This window comes from Zingiber officinale, chromosome 4B, assembly GCF_018446385.1.
Source record: "Zingiber officinale cultivar Zhangliang chromosome 4B, Zo_v1.1, whole genome shotgun sequence".
NCBI classification, from domain to species: Eukaryota; Viridiplantae; Streptophyta; class Magnoliopsida; order Zingiberales; family Zingiberaceae; genus Zingiber; species Zingiber officinale.
In genome coordinates this window covers 115,769,912-115,793,453 of record NC_055993.1, presented here as the reverse complement: position 1 = coordinate 115,793,453, position 23,542 = coordinate 115,769,912, and the positions used below count along the sequence as shown (strand labels likewise).

Genomic DNA, 23,542 nt, shown 5'->3' with positions numbered 1-23,542 from the left:
ACTTGATTAATTAAAAAAAATATAGCACAATCCTTCCTACTTTTTAATGACCTGCTTGCATAATTGCATTCCTAATTTCGGCAGTCATTAACAAGATCGGACCATTTTCCATAAAGTAGCAGCCCAGAGTCTTTTTACCGTTACCACTTACTACCCAGTTACGGCAACGGGGGAAACGCGAACTCCTACGGAAGGGAATCTATTCAAAATAGCGACCTGAGCGGTAGCGTGCAGTGCTCTCTGAGGAAACCAAGGTACCAGCGGCGGGCCATTCCATTTCCCCTTTCTTTTCTTTTCCATTTTTCGTTTTCTAATTCGTTCGCAGCGTCGCCTTGGCGGGAAAGGTCTGCCGCTTCGTTTATTCTTCTGCGTTTTCCATCCTCGTTAGGGTTTCGGGAGGTGTAGTCGTCTTGCTTCTACTCCCCCAAATCGACGCCTGCTATTTCAGGGATATCTTTTCTAGGGTTCCAAAGCTATCCTTTCCGGTTTCTTCGAGGCAAAGATGAGCTATCGGAAGGGCTCCAAGGTATGGCTCGAAGACAAAGACTCTGCTTGGGTGGAGGCTGAAGTGATCGATGTGAAGGACAAGTCGGTCGTCGTACTTCTCCCGCTCCAGAGGAAGAAGGTAGCTTGCTTTTTCTCTGTCTTGTTTTCCTGGTTCTAAAGTTTGCTCGATTCATGTTAGAGGCGTTCTGCATTTTCATGGTTGACAACTTCGAGAGCTTCTTGTCAATTGGATTGAATACCCTCGCAATGAGAGTTCTTCTCATTATAGAACATGCTAGAGATTTACGGGGCTGATTGTCAACCATAAATCAAGGCTGATTTCTAGTAATTACATCTATCTAAGGAAGTTACAGCTATACTACTAATTACAATAATATTAATAAAGAAGTTGCAGCTATAATATATTTACAACTAGAAATCTTGAATGGAGTGTAGTTTGGCATAAATTATGTCAACATATTCAACCCATAAATTCAGAAAACAAAAAAAGTAATCTTGAATGGAGAGATAACCTTGAGAGTAACTAGCAATCTCGTACTCTAATTGAAAACATTTGGCTGTATTGTCTCGATTGCAATCCTTTTTTAAATACTGCCACATGCCTTTAGCTGTCTTATACAGCCTCAGATTGGGAACGAGCGGTTGATCAACTGATCCTAGAATCCATGTCATGACTCTAGCATCCTTGACTTCCCACTGAACCAATTTAGAAAGCTTAGTAGGTGCTAGATCACTACCATCTATGTGGCCCCATAGTTCTTTTCCCATACCAAATAAACGAAACTGAAATTCCCAAGTAGAATAATTCTTGCTTGTGAAACACATAAAAAATTTCCAAGTTACTCAAAAATATGTAACCCACCAAATGCAACAAGAAGTGCTAAAAATCAGCACACCAAAGAGTTCAAAAGATTGAACTGAAGTAATATTAACCAGAATGCCAGAAATATTTCCAGAGCCAAGCTTTGGACTTCCAAGCTCTAGACTTCACATGAAGACACTCTAAAATTCTGAATTATGGTTCTGATACCATGTCAATTGGATTGAATACACTCACAACCTCACAATGAGTTCTCTCATTGTATAGAACATGTTAGAGATTTACAGGGTTGATTTTCAACCATAAATCAAGGCTGATTTCTAGTAATTACATCTATCTAAGGAAGTTACAGCTATACTACTAATTGCAATAATATTAATAGGAAGTTGCAGCTATAATATTTTTACAACTATAATATTAATTAAGGCTTGATATATGCTGTCACTTCTTTCTAGGCTTTATGTATCCTTGAGTTCCTCCTGGTTCTTTTGTAGATTACAGTTGCTGCGGATAAAATATTGCCTAGGGATACAGATGACGATCTTGGAGGAGTTGATGATATGACAAAGCTGGCGTATCTTAATGAGCCGGGTGTTCTTTATAATCTCTCAAGAAGATATGCACTTAACGAGATATATGTGAGTAATTTTTAAGATTTATCCCGACATTACATATGCAGTCAATACTTCTTTTACTTCTTTGTGGGCCTGTGGCTGCACTTTGATAGTGTTTTTTTTCTTTACCTTATTAATTTCTTCCTGAAGTGCTTTTTTCTTCATTTTTTTCCAATCCTTTGAAGTACCAAAATAAAGATAAAAAAGTAAATCCTTTTTTGATTTCTTGACCAGTGATAGTTTTTCAGAAAGTTTTACTTGGCAATTGGCAACAATACTATAGTAATACGAGAGGCGCAACAACAGTAACATGAAAGATTTGAATCGGTGAAAAAATAGTACAAATATTAGGAAATTCATTTAGATTAACATAATTACAATTAAATTATTTGCATAAGAAGGCCTTAACACTTTTTCCGGTGTTGATATTCTTAATTTTACTTGTATGCTATTTCTTACTTGATCTATGGAGATATTATTTTCCAGTATAAGGTTATCATCTAGTGTGTTCCTTGCCTCAAAGGAGAATCATAGGCTGACACTTTTTGTAATGGAACATGAACTATTTCTTCACTAGAACCACTTCTTCTGGTCCAAACGATTTGGGTACAAGCCAATCTATTGCTTTGGTTCTGGTTTAAACATGCACATATGTTAGGGTAGCTGCATAACCAGATTAACTCAAGATATGCAAGAGCCTTAGGAAGAGAAGTAGGACTAACATTGCTTCTTGTCCAATTGGGAGTCAAGGCTATTGGTCCTTGGATCAAGTACTGTTTTTTTTTATTCCACTACATCTAATAAACTTATGTGAAGTTGATAGTGGAACTGCTACATCTAATACACGGTGCCAACATCTGTTTGTAACTTTATGTAGTTTTGTAGATGTTGAGAGGTTTGTAAGGGATTATCTAATATGTCATTAAGTACCAACATACTCATAAATATTACTCATGCCTGATAACCTAGGTATTAATAGAATGCGGAATGATATTCAATTGTGGGTTATTTCATGGTTTTAAATTTTCTATGCTTGGTGGTTCAATTGAAATATTTCGTTATATTAATAAAGGAAAATTCTATAAAACTGCAGTTAGACCTGCTATTTTATATGGAGCTGAATGTTGGGTTATGACTCGAGCACATGAGTAGAAGACGAGAGTTGCAGAGATGAGGATGTTAAGGTGGATGTGTGGACATATGAGAATGGACAAAATAAGAAATGAGAGCATTAGAGAGAAATTTTGAGTTGCATCTATTGAGGAAAAACTCTAAGAGACACATTTAAGATGGTACGGATATGTATTTAGACGACCAATAAATGCTCCAGTTAGGTGATGTGAAACTATGACAAACATGCATATTAAACGAGGAAGAGGATGATCAAAAAACACTTGGTTAGCAATAATAAAATAAAATAAAATTTATTTAAGTATAAATGATGATATAGTAAGAGATAGAGCTCAATGACATAAAAGGATTCATATAGTCAACCCCACTTAATGGGATAAGGTTTGGTTGTTGTTCTTGTTGTATTATTTGGTTGAAACACGTAATAGGGTGCCATAGGATAAACACACTGTGCTCTCCATGTTGGCACAATATCTTCTGATCCAAGTAGGGCCAAGTGGTACCAAAGCTATTTCATTCACCATGGATCGAGATTTGTGATTGTGAATTGAAATAGAGGGGAAGTGAAGATAAGTAAGACATCATACATGAAATTGAAAGATAGATGAGAAGACATACCTAGAGTTGATGAAGGATTGACAAAGGCAAAACTGTAGAGAAGGTGCACAATGGATTTGCCAAGGAATCAGATGGACAAGTTCATGTGAAATTAGTGGAGGAAACATGTAAGAACATTGCAAATTGCTGCCTTATTGACATTGCAATTCAATGATAATGAATAGTGAATTGCGTGGCAGATTTGCGAGTGGGTTGTCACATCATGCAGCCGAGTCATGACCACAAATTTGTCTCTTTCCTGAATTTCTTATAGAATTAATATTAATTATAATATTTAATTATATATCTATAGTGATTATATTTAACTAATTGATATCATATATATGATATCTATCTTGATTATATAACTGTATGTAATTAATTCTATATAATTAATTTTTTTATGTTATTAATTAGTACTATATAATTATATATATAATTAATTTTATATAATTAATATTTGACCAAAAAAATTATATGTAATTACTAAATTACTAAATATTTTATAATTTATCCATGTTACTATATATATATCATCCATGTTACTAATATAAGTATATGCAATTAATATGTATGTAATAATCAACTATTAGGAAAATGTTTTTTCTATATGCATAGATTTACACTTAGTAGTAAGTCTTGAAACGATATCAGCATGACATGCTACCGAAACATTTTTGTCAAAGACCAAACCTCCGACATGGTTTGAAATTTCAAACCTAGGATTATCCATTATATTGGTGAAATATTAGGATAGATGATCTAAATCCAAAATCTCCAAATCGTCAAGACAAATTCAAACTGAGCTTTCTGGCATGTTAATTGAACAAATGGGTTCAACAAGATTGATCAGATGATTAAGTAAAATAAAAAGGGGATGCAAAGAACATGGAATCAAATATAGAAATATCCACTGGGTTTGACCAACTCTCTAAGGCTGATTTTGAATTTATTTTTTTTCATCCAAGCTACATAAAAATATTTATTAACTTAAAATGGGCCTTGTAAACTTTTAAAACCTTTGGTGTGTTTGTGTGTGTGTGTGTGGAGGGTTGCTAGCCCATCCCCTCTGTTTGCCATTGACTACGATTGGTATGCTTATGATATGGAAGCTCTATAATCTTCTGCAATAACTATGAAAATTGTTACAGAAGTGTAGGATTTTGACTTTTTTCTCTGTATAGACATACACAGGAAGCATATTGATTGCTGTAAACCCATTCACAAAACTATCTCATCTTTACAATGGACATATGATGGAGCAGTATAAGGGTGCCCGACTTGGGGAGTTGAGTCCTCATGTTTATGCTGTAGCTGATGCATCTTACAGGTGTCTTTATTTTCTTTTTTAAATTTATAATTTGTTTTTTTTCTAAACTAATTACTTAGAGTCTTTCTTTTTCTTTTTTTATGTTTATATATATAATTTTGCAGAGCTATGATGCGAGAAAAGTGCAGTCAATCTATCCTTGTTAGTGGTGAAAGTGGAGCTGGGAAGACTGAAACAACCAAGTTAATTATGCAGTATTTGACGCATGTTGGTGGTAGGGCTGCAATGGATGATCGAACTGTGGAGCAACAAGTTCTTGAAGTATGTGTTTGTTGCTTGTATTTTTTTCTTTCCACCTCTTTTATTATAAATTCTGTGACGTCCAGAGTTTTTATTATATCTGATGATCGTAATGAAAATTCTGTAAACTTTTGGCAGTCAAATCCACTTTTGGAGGCCTTTGGTAATGCAAAAACAATAAGAAATGATAACTCAAGGTAGGCCCATCTTCTCGAGTGCGTGTATTGGTGTTGTTATTGTTGGAAAAGTTCTTTCCTATGAAACATCCATGCTTTTGTAGTCAAACTATTATTAAAATGATCTTTAGTTTGATCTGTTGAATAACCAATTCAAATAGCTACTGGATTGCATCCCATGAAAAGTACTTTCCCATGAAACATTTTAATTTATTTAACTGAAACTTTCTAACTATCTATATGATATTCCTTCTATATTTCCTTTGTGGTTTGCCATGTATGAATGATTTGCCATACTATTCTCTTTTACATATCAATTGGTTGGTCTAAGTTAATATGATTGTTGGCAAATGCAAATCCTTCAAATGACATTTGTAATTCTAATTTGGTTGTCTACATATCCAAGTCCAATATAATATGTGTACATTTTGAAATTGATTTCATTTGATAACTAAGATATTCTTTTTTTTTCTTTTACTTTTGTTTCATGTTTTTACTATTTAATTTAATTTTAAATCTAAAATCAAGTCTCATGTCTTTAATTAAATGTGCTCCATTCTTAACAGAAGATTCTGTTGATGAGATACCAAGGTTGGTGAAAATTAGAAGGGACAATATCATCATATTATACCATTGTAGTCAAATCACATTCTGCAAATAGAATTCATCAATTTAAGTGAAATGGAGACTTTAGGCGTTGGCTTTAAAGTAGGTACTATTTTTGAATAATCTGTTTTCCTTTAAAGTGTTGAGAAGAGGTGGGACACTGTGAAGAAAGGAGGTGTGAAGAAAGGAGGTGTTGCTGTGATAAAAGGAGGCAAAGTAGGATAGTAGGAAGGTTCTCCCGTTGGCAACATCAAATTGCTGTAGAGCATGGGCAATGACATTAGGGGTGCAAGAATGTGCACAATAGGCGATGCAAGTGGGTGGTTGGCGATAATAATTGGGTGTGTGGCAATAGCTATTGCCCACGACATTGCAGGGGAAGTAAATTATTCTCTAGTGGTAGAGAGGACGAGTAGTGGAGCGATGGCAGTGAGCTCGCTAATGGTAGGAGGCTATGGTTTGCCGTCAGAGACTGAGAAACCAAAGGTTGAGGGAGGAGAGGGAGGTTGATTTTGATGGGTGAGCTTTGTGGATCTAGCGAGATACTAAGGAGATAACAATTTAAAATCAGCACTGCAGGTGAGCTAATTGGAGAGGGCTCTACATAGTAGACAACTCACATGATTTACTCTATAGATATTGCACAAACAGGGATCAATTGATGCAGTGGGATATTAGATGATGACAACAGGTGCTCTGATGGGTTACAATAGTGGTTGTGAGTTGCAGTAGGTGAGGATGCCAGAGTAATGTAGAAAAGAGCCGTAATAACAACAAAAATCAATGAAATTGTGGCAGGAATTGGCATGTGGAGACTATATGCTTCTAGTCATGAGCTAGTCTGCTCACTAGATGGTGGTTCATTAGTGAGACGAGATGAGTACGGTGAAGACAGTGCTCTGAAGACATGGAGGTGGTCGTTGGATGGATCCACAGAGGTAGAGATGGTATAGGGTGGATTATTAAACATTGAATTTGATAGTTGACTCTGATATTAAATTAATACAGTACTGAAGTGGGTCAAAATTCATATAATGCTCTGATCATTTGATGTAACATAAGGAACAAAATATCTCACATGGCAAAATCAATCATCTCACAAGGAAAATGAAAATTTACATAGTGGAAATTTTGTTGTATAAAGATGTTTAACCTTGGGGATTAGAGTCCTTTTAAGACTCCAAATCAAACAAAATTAGAAATAAATTCAATATTTTATGAAATAAATAATTCTATAATTAGTCAAAATAAGGAAAAAAACCTAATTACAAACTAGGAAAGAAACCAAATTTAATTCCTAATAACACAATATGCTAATTTAGTATCAATTATTTTGTTTGGGGAGAGGATTTATTCCAAGATTGATCGGGCCCTTTTAAGTATAAGATTATTTCTTTGCTTGATATTTTTAATTTATTTAAATTTTTTCTGGCTTAGAGTCCTTAAAAGGGGAATCTAATCTCCACATGTTAATAATTTTTCAGTTTTATTTCTATTAGTGAGTTTCATTATGTGTGAGATTAGTGTTCCTTATGCTGCATACATTTAATTGTTGCATTAAATGCAGTTTTCTAATGCATCTTGATTGATTATTTCTCACATGTTCTACACTTGTAGGACTGTAATTTATTGTGCATTATCTTTTTTTTTTCTCTTAAAGTTCCTTTGTTCCTGCATTTTATATGTTTTTCTCTCTTTCCTAATCTCATTTGTAAATTTTATGTAGCCGCTTTGGGAAATTTGTAGAAATTCAGTTTGATGCAAGTGGTAGAATATCTGGGGCTGCAGTTAGAACTTACTTGTTAGAAAGGTCTCGTGTGGTAAAGATCACATACCCGGAGAGGAATTACCATTGTTTTTATCAATTATGTGCCTCTGGAAAGGTATACATTTATTGCTATGGTGCCCATATTCATTGAAATCCTTTGACTTATTGAAACCCTCAGAATATCTCCTTCTATTGCGATTAATCCTTTTCAAATCTTATCATTCAATTATCTATGTGGATTGCTGATGAGATTGCTCTTTGAGATATTAGTACAGTTCAGTAATGATTTGAACTTGTTCATTTCATGCTAGAATTGATATTGGATACAACTTGTGGGTCTTTGGTGGCTAGTGGCTTGTGCTTGTTAATGCCTTGGTTCAAAGCTCAAATCATTCATTTATGCACATAATTATGTAATTACTGAAAGATGATAGGGACCTACTATTTCTCTTGCATGGCAAACAAATGCACTCTCCATTTCATTTTTGAAAATTTAAGACAGTTGACTAACCCTTTGATTTGAGAATGTGGTACATATTCAATTGCTTTAAATGTGATACAATTTGATATTTCAGAATGTGATAAATTTAAGACAATTAACTACTGCATGCGTTGAAATATTTTAATAGAAGCCTATACTTCTTTTGAATGTACCATGAAGCCTCTATATTATGTTAGAATTCGAAATATTGGATTGTCCTTTTTTGTTTCACTAGAAATATAAATAATTTCCAAATCCAAATATTAGATAGCCCTTTTTGTTCCATTAGAAGTTCCGATAATGGATTTGGAAAATCCAGGCCTTGCTACTTGAACTTGGATATAAATTTTAATCTCGGTTTTGGATCCAAGTGTTAGGTCATGTCTTGCCATAGAATCAAATAATAATAGAAGAGGTCGTGGGCAAAGATAAGGGAGATTAAGGGCAACAAAAGGAAGGCTTGCAAAGCAAAGAGTGAGAGTTTTACTTAGGAAGTAGCTATGTAGGTTGTTGAAGTGGAAACCTGAAGGATGATGAAGGGGAGGCAATCAGAGTGGGGAAAGAGGTAGGAGATGAAGGTGAGATTGTTGGAATAGAGGAGATGAGGATGGCAAGAATAACTTAGAGGTTGTGCTTGTTGAAAACAAGCAATCATAAAGAAGTATGAATCTAGGAAGATTGGTTTAAACAAACATAAGAATGATTATTCCACATCTATTTTTTCTGATGAACCAAATTAAGGAATAATTATTCCTATTCTAGTCCTTGTTCATCTCATTCCCTAGGAATAAATTGCTTTTATCTCTTCCATGTCATGAATCCAATATGCCAATAGTGATTTGTTTAGAAAATCATCAGGATACATCTATCTAACCCATTGACTGATAGGAAAAATGGGTCTAGAGATTGGTGGAATAATGGTTTTGTTCCTCGATGTGCAAACATTATGCAAACATCTCCTGTGAACTAGATAATAGCTTTGTGAGAATCAACTTCTATGCAAGAGTCTTCTTCAACTTGTAAACTACTTTAGGTCGAAGTCTCAAGCAACTCCATGTCGATTAATGAAGAAGCTGCAAATAAAACCTTTAGATGCATAGCTGCTGCCTATTCTTCTTTTTTTCTTCTTTATCCTCCCATCTCTTATTTGTATTAGTACTACCTGTGGATTTGCATTAGTACTACTTGTGGGCAATTTAACACTATATTGAGACCATCTTGTTTTGGTGAACTTCTAAAACTTGCACTTATAATGAGATTTCAAGCCTACTGTATATCATGTTGCAGGATAGTGCAAGGGCATAAAATATTCCAGTAATCAATATTTTTTCACAAGTTCGCTTAGTTTGGGTTATTTATCATTTCCCAAATGGAATTTGACTCAGATAAAGTTTCCTTTGACGATCATGATGTTTTTGCCGTTTTAGCATCTAGGACTGATTTTATTTGTATTTAACAATTGGTGATTTGTTTTGAATTTTTATCATAACAATTCCTTGTTACTCGAATGATTCATAGAAGAAAGTTTTTCCTTTTATTAAATGAAAAATAAATTTGAGAAATTAAGAATGTATCGCAATTTTGGAATCTTAAAAATTTAAAAACATGTTTCTTATACCAAATCAAAATCATTCTCTATAGAATAGAAACTTATGTAATGTTATTTGACTGGAGAGAAAAATAATATATTTCATTGGTGTATTCTTCACAAAAAATATGCATTTGATAAATTTATTTTTATTTTCATTCATTAGTATAGTTGTTTTTTTGATAATGATACCACTTACGGAATACAAAAATGAAAATGAAAGAGTTGTAATAATGAAAAATAATAGAATAATTATTAATTTCTTTTATTGCATATACAATTTTTTTGAGTCTATATTAACATATAATCATTTTTTTAATATGTAAAAATGGATAATAGTTGAATAGCTTATTATCAAAAAGCTGAAGTGATAATTTGCCATCAAAGTTTGCTTGTAGCTTTCTAAATGGGATATAGATAGATCTTAATAATTCAAAGATTGCAGAAAATTTCATATACTTTTTTGAAGTTTTTTAAAAATGTTTTTGTAATTTTAATTTTTTGTATTTAATTTTATGGTTTTGGCATTTATTTTTTTGCCAAACATATTTTCTTTATTTCTTTTACATTTCTACAAAGCAAAAAATTAGATATTTCATATTCTTTGGTTCCCAATAGGGCTTATGCTTATGGTTATTTGTGTACTCTCATTTTCTGTTTATAGGATGCTGAAAAATACAAGCTTGGCCATCCAAGTTGCTTCCATTACTTGAATCAGAGCAAATTGTATGAGCTTGAAGGAGTAACTAATTCTGAAGAATATTTGAAGACAAGAAAGGCAATGGATATAGTTGGAATCAGTTTAGGCTGCCAGGTTTGATCACCCATTGGTTTCTATCATATACTTTAGGCAATCTTGTCATGTGTGAATACAGTAATCATGATTGTCTCTAACATACAGGAAGCCATATTTCGCACATTAGCTGCTATTCTTCATCTTGGCAATATTGAGTTTTCACCAGGGAAGGAGCATGATTCTTCTACCTATAAAGATTCAAAGTCTTATTTTCATCTTCAAACAGCTGCTGATTTATTCATGTAAGTGAATGCTAGAGTTTATCATTATTTCAATGGTGGGTGAGCCTTGTTGGCTCGCTTCCACACTAAGAACGCAGTACTATGATTCCATGAGTCATTTCACCAAAAAAATGCCTTCTACTTTCTGGTTTTAAGACTATTTATTGGGCCTAGACCTTGCATTGGCATGATGTCATGTGCTTCACTTGCTTTTATCATCCTCCATTTTTATTTAACTTGTCATAGGTTGATGTTCTGCGTGCAATTACTTTTCATTGATGCAAATTAACTTGTTTATTTAACTGTTTTTGATATCATTGATCAAACAATTTCCAATGCAAATAAAAAAATAAAGTCCATATTGTTAAGTAGATTTTGCTTTACCCATATCATTTGTTAAGGAGCAGATACAGTATCAGCTAATTGCTGGTTTGGTTCTCTTGTCATCATTATGATATTCGCCAAGTGCAAAGGATGCTAGCATAAATTCTTGGGGATATTTAATTGGAAAATATAAATTATAATAGCTTCTTAGTTTCTAACATGATTCCTCTTAAATCTCATCTATGTTTTAATTCTTTTATAAACTAGTAAATCATGGTTCATGAATTTGTGCAAATACAGGATCTATTACTAGAAAATTCTTTTATTCCCATTATATTGTTAGGGTATATTAGAAAAACATATTCACTTTCAGGTGCAATCCAGACCTTCTTCTATCAACATTGTGTACACGTGGTATACAAACTCATGAAGGAAATATAGTTAAAGCACTAGACTGTGCTGCTGCAGTTGCTAACCGCGATGCACTAGCCAAGGCTGTATACGCTCGAATATTTGACTGGCATGCTCTTCCTACATTTAATTTTTATCTTGTTAGAACAAATTATTGTTTGTTATGACTATTTACTCATTGTAGGCTCGTTGAAAATATTAACAAGTCTGTTGGACAAGATCTGAGTTCGAAGTTACAAATTGGAGTTTTGGACATTTATGGCTTTGAGTGCTTTAAAAATAATAGGTACTGTGTCATTTACCTTTGATTCTAAATCCCCATTTTTATATGTTTGTGCTTCATATGACGTGTTCTCTTATTGGATGACTCCTGCATCCTAACACGCTGCCCTTGCTTATTCTGTGTTGCGTTTATTGTTAATTATATTACCTTGTGATATTTTTTCATGATGAAAAAGGTTGATTGATATAATTATCTTGTAGTATTTTGTGAACTGCTGAGTTTCTATTTTTTGAGTTTTACTTTTCTAATTTTGTTTTAAGATTGTTCTACAAAGCTGTTTTTTTGGCACATTTTTCTGTTATAATTATGCTTGTCATCACAGTTAGCTTGTACCTATTAGGTTAGTTACTAGTTTCTTGTAGTCAGAAACAACCTCCTTTAGTTTTCTTGCTTCTTTAGTTTGTAAATGCCAGTCCTCATAATGAATAACACAATTGGTCAATTGCTGACTGGGTTGTTGCAGTATTTCATCGCATTTCTGATTGGGGTAATCCTAAGAAGAGAAAATTTAAAAATTTAATCTATATCTTGAAAACATTATTGGAAAGCATTTTTTTTTCTCATGGTGAAACCTTATAGCACTTATAAAGGAGAAATTTTAATCGATCCCCCTAGATGACCTAATGGGCGATACAAGTTTGCTGAGAATAATACTGGACATCAGGAGAGCCTAGGGCCTACAGTAAAAGAAGACACCCACCGATCCCACCTGTCAAAAACTGGAACTTCAGCATGTCTATTTTAAACCTTCATTTTGTCAGAATCTTAGTGGGATCAGTTTCTATAAAATCCTATAACAGAGGTTCCATCTTCTTGTTTTCATTCTCACAATAATGCATGTTTTATTCATATTATCTCCTCATGCGTTTGCTGTTTTACAAACTGTTTGAGATCGCCAATTAAAGCCTATAGATTCTTCTTGTGCTGTCATGTTGTCATTGCTATTGTCGATCTATGCACCTGGCTATTGTTTCATTGTAAATTGGTGATGAGCTAACATATCAACTGCTGTTTTTTTTTTCCTTTCAACTTTGGATATATTTATTTGTTGAATTTTAAAGGATTGTTATTATAAGGGAAATCTTTTATTTTCTACTCCGATTCCTTTGTTCTATTCCTGTTTTTTGGACAGGCCCAGCTCATGTACTTATTTCTGTTTAGTTTTGAGCAATTCTGCATCAATTTTGCAAATGAAAAGCTTCAACAACATTTTAACGAGGTGTGCTGTGAGTTATATTTTATTGGTAGCAAATTTGTTTGTGTTTGTATGCTTAGCTTTTGTTAGCTGTTTGGGATGCGATATTATCTCTATTTCGTGGTGATGCAGCATGTTTTTAAGATGGAGCAGGAAGAATACAGGAATGAGGAAATTAATTGGAGCTATATTGAATTCATAGACAATCAAGATGTTCTAGATTTGATTGAGAAGGTTTTTATACTCTTCCTTGAAAAACTCGGGCACTTAGTTAACTTCTCTTCATGTACCTTTTTACCATTCTTAATATTTGAAGAAATTTATTCATCTTTTTCCTGTATTTCTCATGTGATGGCTATTTACCTTTGTGTAACCTTTTGTTACATCATAAACAAATCATGTTTGTTTTACTCACATATGGAAGAACTATTCATTTCCTATGATCATTTGTTTTGTAGAATTATGACCATGGACAACATAGCATGGCATACCATTATATGTTGTTAGACTCTAGGAATCTCGAATTTGAGAAGTATGTCATATTCTGTTATAGAGTATGGGAGAATGTATTTGATGTACTACACATACATTTGATGTTAGGCCAATTGATGATCTACAATCTTTTGTGGAGATGAGTACCTGTAACTCCTGAATCATGCTGTAGCGTTGGACCAAATCGTGAAAATGTATATGAAAAGCATGGGGGCGAGCGTAGTCGCCTTTTGCCACCATATATATATATATATATATATATATATGAAAAGCATTTTATTCTTGTGAAAATGTTAACCCCATTGCAATCGTCTTAAAGTTTCATTATAGTTTGAAATCGTGATATGAACAAGAACATGGTTCCCATCACATAAGAGAGTAATCAAGACAAGTTGAAAGGATACTCATTAATTTGATTGTGGCATTTGTTTTATCTAAAAGCTATTTTGTAAGGCATTGAAATGCAAATGGATGATCACCAAGTACCATTTCCTTGATTCATCTCTATATTTCGTCCATCATCTTATTTACACATTTCTATCTTTCTCAATTTCCTCTCCTTTCCTCACTCCCATTTCACCCTTCCTTTAAATTGTTTCTTCTTTAGTTATTAGTGTTTCAGCCATCCTCAATATTTACTTCATGATCACATCTTGCTGGTGTCTCTGATTTCTGTTCAATTTGATGTTGTTTATAATTTCCATTTATTTATGCACTATTTATTAGATTAAATTGAGTGGGAGGCTTTTGGATGAAACCATCGGGAAGACACTAGCTTCATTTGAATACTCTATTACTAAATAAGGAGCAAAAAATAATCGGGTTTGTTTTTAGTTCCCCTTTATTACAAGAGGGGTCTATATACAATAGGAAAAAATTATGAAGTATCTAGAAACTTCTTCATCATCTTCATCTTCATCTTCATTATCATTATCATCACCATCATTATCAACCACGCCTTTTGCAACTATTTGGTGGTCGGTTGTATGTATTTTATTCATAGATTAAAATATTGAGACAAACCGATTGAAATGGGTGAAACATCTCGTTCCGATCGACACCGACATGACACTGGCACTCGGCCTCGCGACAGAAGAGGCATCACGCTACCCCGTGATCGTATCAGTGTTGCATGACCCATGTGACAGCAGCGGATGCGTCGCGCAATCTCGCGGCTGCTGCGGAGGGGTCGTGCGACCCCGCTTCGGTCGTGGAGGGGTCACACTACCCTTGTGTCCGCTTCGTAGGCGTCCCGTGACTCCTCTGTGGCGGTCACTTGGTCGTCGACCCTCTGCGGCGGACGCGGGGTCACATGACCCCTCTGTGACGGATGCGAGGTCGCGTGATGCCTCCACTGTGGTTGTCGAGTGGTCTTGCAACCCTATGGTCGTGCTGGAGGAGTCGTGTGACCCTCGCGACCGTGTCGGAGTCGTGCAAACTCGTGGCGGTGCTGCAGTCGCGCAACTTTTCTCGCGTCGCGAGTTGGTGTTTTTTTTAAAACTTAGGTTGATTACTTTAATAAACTCGTAGCTAAGATAAAGATAATATAAATAAGCTTTATTAACCCTAATAAAATTATTTATTTATTTATTTATTTTAATTTAATAAAATATAATAACTTTTTTTATTTATCTATTTTCATATTTATTTTCTTTTTAAAAATATTATTTTTATATTTTAAATATTTATGTTAAATATTTTATATTTTTAATTAATATATTATATATTTAAACAAAATATCAAAATTATATCTTCACAATACGATACGATATCAAAATCGTATTGTTCCGGTCCAGACCGAAATTTCACAATGGGTTGAGATTTTAAACCTTGATTTTATTCCTCCTTTGAGTCATATATAAGGCTATGTTTATTCAAATTACTTATATCATTTTTTATCATACGAATTATTGCTTTCTTTGTTCTCCCACATCAGTTACACATTTCACTCTAATTGACGTGACTCTTTTAACTACAAAATCCATTTGGTGCCTTTGAACATGTCCATTCAAATATCGTAGTCTATTTTTCTCATTTTATCATCTATTGGTGATACACTTAATTGCTGTTAAGATTATTTATTTTATTTTTATGTTTTTGAATTTTAAATTTATCTAGTAACTTATATAGTAAAGATAAAGTTAATTTAGTGGACAGTTCTCAATATTGAACATTGATATTAGATATTCCTTGTTACATGGGTTTGTGAAATTAAACACTCCTAAAGGCTTGGTAAAATTATTGACGAGCCATTTATTTACTAGAGGCGCAAGTAGGGATGTAAACGAGCCGAACCGAGCCGAACAGTATTAGGCTAGAGCTCGGCTCGTTTAAGTTATATTCGGGCTCGAGCTCGGCTCGAGCTTTTATCACAAGGCTCGAGCTCGACTCGTTTTAGAATTATCAAGCTCGCGAACAGTTCAGCTCAGCTCGTTATTAGCTCGATTATCAAAGTTAACGAGCCTAACTCGTTAAGTGAGCTCGGACTCGTTTAGAGCTCGTTTTTGGCTCGTTTTAGAGCTCGTTTTTTGGCTCATTTTAAAGCTCATTTTAAGGCTCGTTTTAGAGCTCGTTTTTTTGGTTCGTTTTAGAGCTCATTTTTTGACTCAGTTTAAGGCTCGTTTCAAGGCTCGTTTTTTTTTGGCTCGCGAGCCTATAAACGAACATGTTCGTGAGCTCACGAGTCGAATATCCTTGAGCTCCAGCTTGGCTCAATAAAACTGTCGAGCTTGAAATCGAGCTCGGCTCGATAAGATAAACGAACGAACTCGAACGAGCTTTTTACCGAATCGAGCTCCGAATAGCTCGCGAACCGTTTGGTTCATTTACATCCCTAGGCGCAAGTGATGTTTCACAATCTTTGTTGATCATTGACATTTGTTCATCTGTTTTCTATTTTCTCAATCCACATGGAAATGATTGACATTTTCATTTTTTGCAGAAACCTATTGGGATTATTTCGCTATTGGATGAGGCTTGGTAAGTGGATAATCTTCTTTGGCCATATAATGTACTAATTTGTTTGACAATTTACAGAAGTTCAAAAGGCTAAAATTGTGGCTGCTCTTATCAGCATGTTCCCAAAGTCAACACATCAAACATTTTCTGCCAAACTGTTTCAAAATCTTGGATCACATTCCAGATTGGAAAAGGAAAAGTTTTCAGAAACAGATTTCATCATAGCACATTATGCTGGAAAGGTGTCTCCACATGAATTGTTTGATTCATGGAACAATGTGCGACCTAATAGATTTGTACACTAATGAAATTTTGTGGCGTTTGCTTTTATTCTTACAGGTGACATATCGAACAGATTTTTTTCTGGAAAAGAATCGGGATTATATTGTTGTTGAACATTGCAATCTTTTATCTTCTTCAAGATGCTCATTTGTTTCTGGACTCTTTGATTCGCTATCAGAGGAGTCTTCAAGATCATCATACAAATTTTCATCTGTGGCCTTAAGATTCAAGGTGTACTTAATATATATTTTTAATTTTAGTTTTTGTATTTGCTTACTTGAACTTCTTATGATTAGGAAGTGAATTATATAAATTTTACTTTAGCACATCACGGCAATAAAATAACGATGCTCCTTTTCTTCTTGTTATGTTTTAATTGATATCGTTTACATGTCACATGTATGTGTCACGTGTCACATAATAGTAATTGCTCATTTTTGATTGCACGTCCTTAGGTTGAGTTTGGCATTTGCTCTCGCATGTTGATTGCATGTACTATTCCTCTGATTGGAACAATTTTTTGCACATTCATTATCAGAGTTGGTAATGAATGTGAGCATAAGCATTATAAATGCAACTTAAGCCTAAGTTAATGTGATTGTTTAATGATGAAGTCAAATAAAAAATTAGAGGAGCTCATACTGCACAATGAATGAATGTAGATTTTCACAGGATTTGCCTATTTAGTGTCTGTACATGGCAGTTGTCCATCTTTAACTTACTACATCTATTCCAGTCAGCCTAGGATGGTATTCCTAGTCTTTGATGATTTTCTTGCTTTCAATGAACTTATTGTGGACTTATTTATATTCATTTTGCCCTAATATAGTAGCTTTGTCTGATATAGCTTTTATCTTTGGATTTGGAGGACAACCACCACCATTACTTCTAGAACAAACTCTGTATTTAAACTATCTGGGGTGGGCTACATGAAGTATCATGTAGGCTGTCACTACTAGTATCTTATGGAAGTCATTCAGATTGCATTTAGATCGCTTTTAACTTTATTAGTTCTCTATTATCTCTTACAATTTGTTTTATTAAAGTTCCAAAAACATGTTTATAGTGTGTGAACCAAAGTAGTCATAGTATAGATTTGGTTTATTATTTTGTTGTGGTATTATGTCACTATTTACATGGCTCACAACAGTTGGGATAGTATATATTTGCCAAATAACCCCTTGAAGTATTTCCTCTTTTTAAGAAATCATTTTTAGATAGGCTATGTGACATCTTAGACTCTTTAGTTTAGATTGTTTATCTGAACTTCTTGGTTTATTCATTTAAATGTCATTTAAATTTTTTGAGCTGAAAGTTTTTGGTTTTGCAATTTCCTGCTTCTTTAACTGATTTACTGAAGCAACAACTTCAAGCACTTATGGAAACACTTAGCTTGACGGAACCCCATTATATACGCTGTATAAAGCCAAATTCTTTAAACCGTCCTCAGAAGTTTGAGAATCAGAGTGTTCTCCATCAATTACGATGTGGAGTAAGTACTGTTTTAATTATTTTATATGTAAATTGTTGATGATTACTAACAAAATATTCTTTAGCTAATGATTATCTAAGTGTCCTGGTTTGTATTTTTCTCTAATTGATCTAAGTATCTGTATTACATCCTTTTCTTTTATGTAGAATTTTTTTCTTGCTCTTAGTCATCATGTGTCACTTTATGCTCAATAGGGAAGGTTCTTGGTTTAAATAAATAATTGGCTGATTTTTATTTCAATCACCTTCGTTTGGACAAAAGTTCTATCTAACCTCCCAAAAATTCAAGGTGCCTTTTGGTCTGTTGCTATCGGAATAAATAATTGATGATTTTCTAGATATTTCATACTATCAAGAAATGTGTTATGGAAGTGAATTTGATTCTACAAAATGTGAAACCTCTCTCTCAGGCTTATTTCAATATCCCACGGATTATGTAAATTTGCTAAATCAGGAAAGTTGCTTAGAAGAAATTAACTACATACAAATTTGAGAAAATCCTCTCCCTTGTTAACTTGTTGCTTGATTTGTGATTCTTGAATTTGTCTTGGTTATGAAAAAAAGTTGCAAAGTTAGCCTAGGTAACAATACCCTATGTAAGAATACAATGTTTGAATGTTTATTGCTTATCCTTTTTCTAAAATATGAGATAACTTCATTCTCTATTGGGAAATGAGTAATACCAAAAATGTTCTTTCTCTCTTATGACAAACCTGTCATTTTTGTTATTGTGATGAATTAATTGATCATCTATTTTTCTATATAGGGCAATGAACTAATTAATCATCATCTATTATTTCTATATAGGGTGTTTTGGAGGCTGTTCGAATAAGTCTTGCTGGTTACCCTACTCGAAGATTTTATTCAGAGTTTATTGACCGATTTGGAATTTTGGCTCCCGAGTTTTTATATGGAAGGTAATATAAAGTGCCTAAATTATAGATCTGGTTTGTCACATTTATGTTTGTTAGAATAATTAGTTTCGTTGACTTGCCTAGTCATTAGGCTTAATGTTGGATGCTACATAAATGAGTTTAATATTTTATTTTTCCTAATTGAATCATATTTCTCTTTACTTCCATCATGTTGTTAATCCTGAACAAAAAAAAATTGTAAATGGATTTGGGTGAAAAATATTCTATCCTGAGTTGATCATCCCTACATTTTAATTTATAAATATGAATTTTAGGGATATCTTTGGAGTATCTTGAACAAACATGTTGGATACTCTTTTCATTTCCTAGATTGTGTTGGAGCAATTCATAAAGTAGCCCTGAATAAGTCAAATTGAAAGATACCAGCTCTTTGTATGCCTTGAATCCTCTTGATAGAGAGTGATGCCTTAAGTGCACTAGTGCTAATGGTGCATGACTCTCATTAGCTTTTGCCAATCTTTGAGATACCTTTAGGTCTAACTCCTAGAGATGTGGTATTCATTTTCGTAATTATAAAATCCATGAATGAAGCATATTCATAAAAAAAAAAAAATCAAAGTCAGTTATGTCATGATTGTCTTAGTTAGTTGGGCAAATTACATGAATTTTATCTCCATGGGTATACCACTATTAATATGAAAATCAATTAGTTAGTTCTTATTACATAAACTAATTTCGTTGGTCTTCTTTTTTGGTGTGTTTATTTCGTTTTAATAGATAACTCTTCTAATTAAATGATTTATTTGTTTCTCTTGAATATGTTCATATCAAATCAACTTATTTTCTCTCATTTTATCATCGGTTAGAGATATATACTCTTGAATATTAAGTTTTATTTTATTTTATTCTTTTTGCTAACTCCACATATTCATCATCTTATTTTTTATTTCAATTATGTTAACCTTTTGAATAATATTCTTTATCCATTAATAGTAAACTCAAGTCCTCTAAAATTTCTTATACATATATGAGAATTCCATGTCTACTAATTCTAACTATTCCATAAATTTTTCATTAGTGGAACTATATATTCAATGTCGTGTAGTGAGACTATATATTCAGTTTTTCTTTTATATATGTTAGAATAAGTAATGTTAGAATAAGTAAAGGGGTATTTCTGTCTTTTGGTGTATCTCTTCTTTTCTATATAAAGGCCTAACTCGTGGTATCTCTATATACGAGTTTCTAGGTTTTACTTCTTACATGGTATCAGAGCCAAAACCCTAATTTCTACCACGCCGAATTCCTACTGTGCCCTAGTTTTTCCCTTTCTCCCGACACCTTCCTCTCACGCCGAAACCCACTCCAAGCCGCGGCATCCGCGCCGACGACATCCTCGGTCCGCCGCATCTCATCTGTCGCCGCTGCGTCTCATCTGTTGCCGCCTCCCGCTTCCCCTTCGATCGGTGGCGATCTGCGCTTCCCCGTCGTCGACGCTGGGATCATTGGACTGACCATTGCACGACAGATCCTCGTTGCTTCCGACCCTCCTCGCGCCGTGTTGAGCACCAGAAGGACCCCGTTCTGTTTGGCGGCACCGAATCGTCTTCTCCTGTTCCGGTTTCTTCCCCGTGGTTCGTTCACAAGGTCCTTGCAGCCGGCTTTGCCACCGATGCCACGCCCTCTTCGGTGTTTTTCTGGTCGGCGTCTTCGTACCTAAGGGCGGCCCATTCGCCGGAGTCCTCATCGAGCCCTCTGGGTCCTCCTCACTGGCGTTGCCATCTTCATCAATCATGTGCCCTCTCGAACACCAGAAGCTAGCTGCTGTTCCCATGCCCTAAAGCGATCTCTCGCTGCTTTCTTCCGAGCAGCCTCTGCCGCTGTTGGTTGTCTTCTGCCCTGTCACCAACAGCCAACAAGTTAACGCCGATCTCTCGCTGCTTCCTTCCGAGCAGCCTCTGCCGCTGTTGGGTTTCCTGTCACCAGCAGGTTCTATTCATGGCTACCTCTGGCGCCCCGAAACCAGATACCTCAATCTTTACCAACCATATCACTGCACCCCTTTCTTTCGAGCAGTTGGATGGTAAGAATTATGCCTCTTGGGCATCTCACATTGAGCTTTGGCTTGTTGGACAGGGATATGAGACACATCTCACTCAAACTGAAGAAGATGTTCTAGTTGCCGATCGTCCTTTATGGAAGAAAATTGACGCTTAGTTGTGTTGTATTATCCGAGCTACGATTCATCCATCTCTTAGGAATGTCTTTCGTACTCACAAAACCTGCAAAACCGTTTGGACACAGGCTCAACAACTCTTTACAAACACCTCTCGGCGACTCTATCAGGTTTGTGAAGATCTCATGACCATTCTCAGTGCCCATCAGATTAAGGATTTAATGTCAACGTATCTGGGTTCGGTTTCTAGCCTTCTTTGTGACTTTAATGAATTGCTACCGCCAGCGACCACTCCTGTTGAAGAGCTTGAAAATCGGAAGAAGTTTTTTATGTCTCTGGCTTTATATGGTTTGCCCACAGATTATTCTCATATTCGTGATCAGATCCTAGGTAGCCCCACCGAAGCTACGATGGACAATACCTGGGCGACTCTCCTCCGTGTCCCGGCCAAAGTCTTGACAATGCCTCCTTCAGTGTCCGTTGACTCGTCGGCTTTGGTCTCTCGACGCAGCAACAAACCTCCACCTCATAAGGGTGGCAAAGGGCGTCCTTGGTGTGATCATTGCCCCCGACCGGGACACACGATTGATAAGTGCTGGAGTTTACATGGCCGACCGCCTCGCGTTGCTCAGATTATTCAGAGTTCTGTTGCTTCCGCAGTTTCTGCTTCACAATTAACACCGGAGCCGACCCCACTTCCTTCCTATAATGACTTTTTAAAATGGTTTGAGGATCGATAGACTTCTGATTCCACTGCTACTGTTGCACATGCTGGTAATTCCTTTGCTGGCATATCTCGCTCTTCAGATTCTTGGGTTCTTGATTCAGGGGCCACCGATCATATCACTGGTAATGATTCCCTATTTTCTTCTCTTACTACTTCCGGTTACTTACCAATGGTCACCATGGCCAATGGTTCCCAAACTCAGTACAGAGTATTGGTATTGTTCATCCTTCTTCGTCTCTTTCCATTCATAATGTTCTTTATGTTCCCGGAGCTCCATTTAATTTGTTATCAATAAGTCAACTTACTAGGTCTCTTGATTGTGTCATTTCTTTTACTAAAACATCTGTCTCCTTACAGGACCGGAGTACGGGGAGGATGATTGGCTTCGGATGTGAGTCTCATGGCCTTTATCGGCTTCAACAACCCTCTCTTGTTGGTTCGGCGTCGGCATCTCCACTTCTTATTCATGCTCAGTTGGGGCATCCAGGTCTTGATAAATTGAAACAATTACATCCTAGTCTTTCTCACTTAGAGTCTTTGTCTTGTGAGTCATGTCAGTTAGGTAAGCATGTTCGTAGTTCTTTTTCTCCTCGCACTGTGAGTCGGGCTGTGTCCCCCTTTGCCTTGGTTCATTCTGATGTTTGGAGTCCAAGTCGTGTTCCTTCTACATTGGGATCACGATATTTTGTTACTTTTATAGACGATTTCTCTCGTTATACATGGTTATATTTGATGAAGGAGCGTTCAGAATTATTTTCTATTTTTCAATCTTTTTTTCATGAAATAAAAACTCAGTTTGGTATTTCTCTTCGTACTTTGTAAAGTGATAATGCACGTGAGTATCTTTCTACTCAGTTTCGTTCTTTCTTGGCATCCCATGGTGTACTGCATCGCACATCTTGCCCTCATACCCCACAATAGAATGGAGTTGCAGAACGCAAGAATCGTCATCTCCTTGAGACCACTCGGACTCTTCTTCTCCATTCTCATGTCCCTCTTCAGTTTTGGGGTGATGCCGTACTTACCGCATGTTATCTCATCAATCGCATGCCTTCATCCACTCTTCAGGGCAAAATACCTCATCATATCCTTTACCCTCGTCATCCTCTTCATCCTTTACCCCCTCGGGTCTTTGGTTCTATATGCTTTGCTCATGATCTTGATCCTAACATTGATAAACTCTCTCCCCGGTCTCATAAGTGTATTTTCCTTGGGTATCCACGGTCTCAGAAAGGGTACAAGTGTTATTCCCCTACTCTTCGTCGGTACTTTATCTCTACTGATGTCACATTCTTTGATTCAGTTTCATTTTTCGGGCCTTCCGCTTCCCAGCCCGAGGTTTCTCCCTCTCCACCAACACCGGTGACTATCTTTTGTCCCCTAGAGGCGTCTCTGTCATCCCCAGCTTCGTCTCCTCCTTTACAGGTTTATCAGCGTCGTTCCCGTTCTACTT

General features: G+C 35.4%; 1 protein-coding gene across 1 annotated transcript in view; it reads left to right on the top strand.

The window, feature by feature from the left end:
- Window positions 1–237: 237 nt before the first annotated feature.
- The window catches only part of LOC121976128 (protein OPAQUE1-like), a 132,842-nt gene continuing 109,537 nt past the window's right edge, over window positions 238–23,542 (top strand). Inside the window, exons 1-17 of the mRNA XM_042528135.1 lie at window positions 238–625; window positions 1,822–1,965; window positions 4,854–4,999; window positions 5,104–5,260; window positions 5,378–5,436; window positions 7,748–7,904; window positions 10,523–10,672; window positions 10,760–10,896; window positions 11,573–11,719; window positions 11,795–11,896; window positions 13,055–13,112; window positions 13,221–13,322; window positions 16,522–16,559; window positions 16,654–16,780; window positions 16,878–17,051; window positions 18,181–18,312; window positions 19,119–19,228. Of these exons, the coding sequence (XP_042384069.1) occupies window positions 503–625; window positions 1,822–1,965; window positions 4,854–4,999; window positions 5,104–5,260; window positions 5,378–5,436; window positions 7,748–7,904; window positions 10,523–10,672; window positions 10,760–10,896; window positions 11,573–11,719; window positions 11,795–11,896; window positions 13,055–13,112; window positions 13,221–13,322; window positions 16,522–16,559; window positions 16,654–16,780; window positions 16,878–17,051; window positions 18,181–18,312; window positions 19,119–19,228 (2,063 nt within the window). The 5' untranslated portion in view covers window positions 238–502. The remainder of the gene's footprint in view (window positions 626–1,821; window positions 1,966–4,853; window positions 5,000–5,103; window positions 5,261–5,377; window positions 5,437–7,747; window positions 7,905–10,522; window positions 10,673–10,759; window positions 10,897–11,572; window positions 11,720–11,794; window positions 11,897–13,054; window positions 13,113–13,220; window positions 13,323–16,521; window positions 16,560–16,653; window positions 16,781–16,877; window positions 17,052–18,180; window positions 18,313–19,118; window positions 19,229–23,542) is intronic.